This window comes from Chrysochloris asiatica, unplaced genomic scaffold (genome assembly GCF_000296735.1).
Source record: "Chrysochloris asiatica unplaced genomic scaffold, ChrAsi1.0 scaffold00022, whole genome shotgun sequence".
In the NCBI taxonomy this organism is placed as follows: domain Eukaryota; kingdom Metazoa; phylum Chordata; class Mammalia; order Afrosoricida; family Chrysochloridae; genus Chrysochloris; species Chrysochloris asiatica.
This window is the reverse complement of record NW_006408540.1, coordinates 26,287,388-26,293,919: the sequence shown is the minus strand read 5'-3', so window position 1 is coordinate 26,293,919 and position 6,532 is coordinate 26,287,388. Positions and strand designations below refer to the sequence as shown.

Genomic DNA, 6,532 nt, shown 5'->3' with positions numbered 1-6,532 from the left:
CCATCTTCCAGTATGGAGTGTAGGTCTACTTCCAGCTCATTTGCCTCAGTCACTTTAGCTCGTTTCTGGACAAGTGCAGATATATGGTCATCTGCTTCTATTTTCTGGGCATCTTCAGGGGTTATCTGTGGCCTTAATACTTAGATGGGTATGTATTTTGGTATTTTTTATGCTTTCTGAATGTCTCCAGGTAGCCGTGATCAGGAAATGGGCTTCCCTTTCCACTCTTCTTCCTGAGAAGTTTCAAGATACCACTGTTGGTTGTTTAGACGTAACTTAGGATTTAATTTTCGGCCTATTTCCTCTTTTGTCTGCTTGTCCCGCTCCACAATCCCCGTTCAGGCCTTTTTTCTAGTTGTAAACAGTTCAGGGCCGGCTGTGGCCGTTTGGTTTTAATTGGAAACTGTCTCTTTAAATTTCAAGGCGATCTGTGCGCATGCGTAGAACCCTCTGAGGGTGGGGCTGGGGTGCCCAGTAGCTCAAACACCCCTATAGTCACCAGAATGGAGGTGTGCAGACAGCAAGGGACCAATGAACAGCTACCAAAAGAAAACAATGTCCACACCTTTATCTCGGCGGTTCTGCCAGGCGTCTGTGGCTGCTCCAATCCTTCCCCAACGTGGTCTCACCCAAGATGGCGGCTCCTGGAGCAGCCGAGCGTCCCGGACTAGTTTCTTGCTTCTGCCACAAATTCCCCCAGCTGTATGTGGTTCAGAGTTCTGGGACCATCCGCTGAGCCTGCTTGGTCGGGTATTCTGTGTTTTTGTTGGCGTAGCTTTGTACTACACATCCACCCAATCTTCACATATTTTGTGTTCCAAAAAATGGATGTTTTCAGCTGTTTCTTCTCATTTTGTGTTATGGCACATCAGTACATAAAGTCCTGAGAGCTTTATCCTACACATGCCACTGACGTTGACTCTACTATGAGGAGGTATTCTGATTGTGTTCTAACCTGAAGGACTCATTTTCGGTACTATATCAGCAATGATCCACGCTATTCAGAAGGTGGCTACTGTTTTTAGAAGTGGATCACCAAGTCCTCCTCCTGATCAGTCTTAGTCTAGAAGCTCTGCTGAAATATGCTCACCAGGGGTGACTCTGCTGGTTTTAAAAATACCAGTGGCATAGTTTCTAGCATCACATCAATATGTAAGCTCCCAAAGTATGACAAACAGGTGGTAGCCAGCAATTCTACTCTCAGGTATATACCCTAGCAATCTAATAGCAAGACATGAATGCATATTTATGTGCACTGCAGCATTATGCACAATAGCAAAATGATGGAAACTACCTAAGTGACCATCAATAAGATATGTATATGTATAAACAAATTGTGGTACACACATACAATGGGATACTATGGAACTAACTATAAACAGTAATTATGAAATCTCAATATCATAGTACAGTTGAATCTGAAGGATATATGTTGAGTAAAATAAGTCAAAATAAGTCAATCATAAAATGACAAGTATTATATAAGCTCACTTTTTTACATAAAAAAAGAATACAAATACACTTAGAAAACATTCTTTGGTGGCTACAATTATTTTTGTGGCTACCAGTTATGGGAGGGGGAGGAAAGAAAAATCACTGTCTAGATAATTGTTAGTAGTCCCATTCTTATCTGAAGGAGTTGTTAAGTGCCATCAAGTTTGTTCTGAATCATAGCAACCCTATATAGGGTTTTCAAGGAGCAGCTGGTAGATTTGAACCACCAACCTTGTGGTTAGCAGTCCAGTGCTTATCCTACAGGACCACACCATTACTCCTCCTAAAGAGCAGAGGTGATGATTGTGGGCTGTAACTGACTCAAAGCGACCCTATATCAGGTTTCTAAGGCTGTAAATCTTTACAGGGACAGGAACTCATCTTTCTCCCATGGAGCAACTAGTAGGTTTTTACTGCTAATCTTCTAGTTTAATCAGAGCAGCCCAACTCATAACCTACTACTCTACCAGTGCTCCTTCTCCTAAACAGTATTGTTAAGTGTGGTCGAGTCAGTTTCGACTCTAGCAACACTGTATAGGGTTTGCAAGGAGTGCCTGGTGGATTTGAACTGCTGACCTTGGAGTTAGCAATCCACTGTTTATGCCACAGTGCCACATCAAGATTAAAGAGAAAGAATCACTAATTTAAAATAAATAGCAATATACCTAACAATATAACAGAAAATATACTTTGAAAAAATTACATACTTACTGTGAATTTACTAACTCCCTCAAGTTCTCCAAACCGCATGTAAGAGATATCTGCCTTCTTTTTTCCAACATCTACATCCCCTGCATAGATCTGTTTTATGCCTGCACCTTTAATTAAAGGTACACACTCATCACATGGGCACTTTGTCACAAAAATCATGCTTCTTTCTTCTGGCTTGATTTCCTGACACCTACAAAAAAAAAAAACCAATGTTAGGAAGGTAGTTTCTAAAAGTGTTAAGTTTACAGAAATCTATAAACTAATTAAAACTGAGCTGCTTTAAAAATAAATTTACATCGTAAACAATAATCAGGCCTTACTTTAAATTAACATGGTGATTATAACTAAAATTCATTTATGGATTGTGTTAACTAGAAAAACATTCAATATTAGATTACAAACTAATTGAAAATAGAGACATATCAAAAGAGAAAATTCTGGGAAGATGGCGGTATAAACAAACCATCCTTCCAACTGCCCCCCCAGCCACATCCACACAAATACAACAAGAAATCCAACAAGTAAACTACGCTTGGCTTTGAGGGACTCTGAATTGGGGTGGAGAAGAAAGCAATGAGGAACTGTAGACAGGAAAGAATCAACAACAAGAGTAGCTACTGAGGCTGCATATGCATAACTAAACTTGCCTTGGTTTGGAGGTTTAGGATTTTGGTTTAAGAACATCTGTTCAACTTCCTAGTCCATTGCATAACAGGGTCTTAAAGCAGGGTCTTAAAACCTTGCAAGTAGCCATCCAAGGCACAATTAATCTCTTTCATCTGGAGCAAAAGCAGAAGAGTCAGAAATAAGAGGACTATATGGAATGTGTGGTGACTAACTGCCTCCTTTGCCATGAAACCAGAAACACTGGCTGGTGCCTGGCTACCATTAGTGAATATTTTAATCAAAGATTCCACAGAAGAATCCTGATCAAAAGGGGAAAAAAACACATAACATAGGATGGTGGCTAGGGTGGAAGTGCGTGAATTTTGCCATCTGCAATACCACTGAATACAAGAAAAAGCAGATCCAGGGGAGAGCTCCAAAACTCGGAACCACAGAGATAAGAATATTTTTAAAGTTTGAAGGCTTATAGCTTGTGGAACTTGGAGCTGAAGTAAAAAATCGCGTACTTTTGAATCTGCTGGGCCAGGCTTGGAGGCCCGGGGAGAAATCTTGGGCAAGATCAAACGGCAAGACCAAGCGGGGGGAGCAGAAATACCACAGAAAAACACTGCGGGAACCTTGGGGCAAAGATGGACAATACACTTTGTCAGTTTTGCTTTGTTCTGATTTTCTTTTGGTATCTGGTCATTGGCACGTCCACTGTTTGCTCACCTCCATTCTGGTGACTAGAGGGGGAGCCTGAGCAAGTGGACAACCCCCCACCCTCACCACTGGTGGGTTCTTCTGCCACACATGTGCACAGATACTCAGCCCAAGAGCAGGCCCTGAATGTTTCTTATTTGTTTGTTTTTTGTTCTGTTTTTTAATACGGAAATGGGCAGGACAGGGCTGTAGAGAAGGAAAGAGTTTAAAAACAAAACAGTCCGAAAATTAAATTAAAGCCTGAGGTATAGCATAACAACCAACACTGGCATCTTGAAATCTCTCAGGCAGCTTTGAAAGCAAGAAGCTGAAGAGAGGACATTAAAATCATACTCATATTAGGCTACAAATTTTTTTTTTGTCTTTTTCTTCTCCCTCCTCTGTGATTAGAGACTGCAGTATTCAGTCTAGTTTTTGTTGTTGCTGTTTTTTAGTCTGTTTTTCTTTCTTTCTTTCTCTTGTTTTTTTTTTTTTTGCTGGTGCTGTTTTACTGTTATATGCCTCCCCCTTCTGCCTTTGGAGGACTCTTTGTCTCTCTATATTACACAAGGAAAGTCAGCAACTGCTGCCATATAGACAAGCTACAATCATATTCTATAAAACACAAAAACTCAGGCAAGAACCAATACCAACTGCCATATATACCAGGGAAACAGACAACACCTGCGAAAGTTACTCTGCATTAAGCAATAAGAAGAGTGAAAAGGGAAACCCACATCCTGATCACATCTTCCTGGAAGCAATCAGAAAGCATAAAAAATACCAAAAAAACCCCAAACTCAATTAAGTATTAAGGCCACAGTTAAACACTAAACATGTCCAAGAAGCAAAAGCAGATGACCATATGAGCACATGTCCAGAAACAAGATAAAATGTCTGAGACAAATGACCTAGAGGTAGACCTGGACTCCATTCTGGAAGGAGGGCAGGCCTTGGAAATGCCTGAGAAGGAATTCAGAAAAATGATTATAAAATGTTTCAAAACACTTTACAATGGAGTTGAGAAAAACAAGGAAGAAGTCAGGAAAGCGCTACAGGAAAAATCAAGTAAGATAGATACAGCACTGGAAACAATTCAAAACCTACAGAAAGAGGTTCAAACGATAATAGAATATCAGATATAGACAATACTCTGAAAGGGTAGAGAAGTAGAACAGACGAGATGGAAGGCAGAACCAGTGAGCTGGAAGACAAATCTCTCAATACCACTAAGATAGAAGAACAAACACAAAAAAGGATAAAATTTGAAGGTCTAAGATTCATGTGGACAACATGAAGAGGAATAACTTAAGAATTATTGGCATTCCAAAACAAGAAGAATCACACAAGTCCACAGAGGAAATAGTTGAAGAACTGTTGGAAGAAAATTTCTCTAATATCCTGAAAAGTGTAAAGATAAACATTCAAGAAGCTCAACGAACCTCAGGAAGGTCAGACCCCAAAAGAAAATCACTGAGACATGCCATAATCAAGCACTACAAAATCAAAGATAAGGAGACACTACTGAAAGTAGCCAAGGAAAACAGAAGTGTCACATACAAAGGCAAGCAAGTCAGATAACGCTCAGATCTCTCAGCAAAAACCATGCAAGCAAGAAGGCAATGGGGAGACATATATAAAACCCTGAAAGAAAAAATTGCCAACCAAGAATACTTTATCCAGCAAAGCTAGCAATCAAATATGAAGGTGTGATCAAAACATTCCACCAGGATAAACAGAAGCTAAGGGATTTTGCCAAAGCCAACCCTGCACTACAAAACATCCTAAAGGGAGTTCTGTGGACTGAGAACAGACAAAACCAGAGATTGACATACGTGGCAGCACCTCCCAGAATTAAGTCAATAGAAGGAAGAGTTGAGAACAGAACAAAACAAAATTATAAGAACAAACTCAGATAATATGGAGGTCAGTCTATGGTCAAAACAAGTACAATGTAAAAGAAGGTAAACACGTAGGAATGGAGATCCAGATGGTGAGAAGGTCAGGTAGATTACAGGATAAAATAGACTGCACTAAATGGAGAGAAAAGTTAATGGGCTGTAAAGCAACCTCAAAGAAAATTAATACTTCACAACATACCAAGAGAATGAAAACCCAAGAAGAACATGGAAACATTAAAACTATGAGGACACACACAAGAAAGAACACAGAAATCATGAACTCAACAAAGGAAGACACACAGAACAAAGAAAGCAGCAACACCACAAAAAAAAACCAAAACATACCTATCAATAATTACCCTGAATATAAATGGATGAGATGCACCTGTTAAAAGACAGAGGGTGGCAGAATAGATAAGAAAACAAGATCCTTCAATATGCTGTCTGCAAGAGACACATCTTAAACACAGAGACAAAGATTAAAAGTCAAAAGGCTGAAAAAAATATACCAAGCTAATTGTAATTTAAAAAACGAACAGGAGTGTCAGTACTAATCTTTGATAAAATAAACTTTATGGAAAAAAACAGCATAATAAATAAAGATGAACATTATCTCATGATTAAAGGGACAATTGAACAAGATTAAATAAACATAACAAATATCTATGCACCCAATGAAAGAGCTCCAAAATATATAATGCAATCTCTAATAGATTTGAAGACAGAAATAGATGAATCTACAATAATAGTGGGTGATTTTAATACATCACTTTCAAAAATGGATAGAACAACCAGAAAGAAACTTGACAATACACTTCACTAAACAACACAATCAGCCAACTAGACCTCATAGATGTGTACAGAGCATTCAACCCAACAACTACACAATACACATACTTTTTCCAGTGCACATGAAACATTCTCCAGAATAGACCATATGTTTCTTGCCACAAAACAAGTCTCCATAAATTTACAACTATCAAAATACTACAAATCATCTTCTCAGACCCCAATGCTATCAAATTAAAAATCAACAATAGGAAGACCAAGGAAATCAAGTCAAATACATGGAAACTGAATAACACCCTGCTGAAAAGCGACTGGGTAGTAGAAGAAAT

At 39.0% G+C, this 6,532-nt stretch overlaps 1 protein-coding gene across 1 annotated transcript in view; it reads right to left on the bottom strand.

Annotated features, from left to right (window-relative positions):
• Nucleotides 1–6,532, bottom strand: part of CDADC1 (cytidine and dCMP deaminase domain containing 1) — a 68,856-nt gene that overhangs the window by 18,441 nt on the left and 43,883 nt on the right. The window contains exon 6 of the mRNA XM_006837695.1: nucleotides 2,206–2,395. Within this exon, the coding sequence (XP_006837758.1) occupies nucleotides 2,206–2,395 (190 nt within the window). The remainder of the gene's footprint in view (nucleotides 1–2,205; nucleotides 2,396–6,532) is intronic.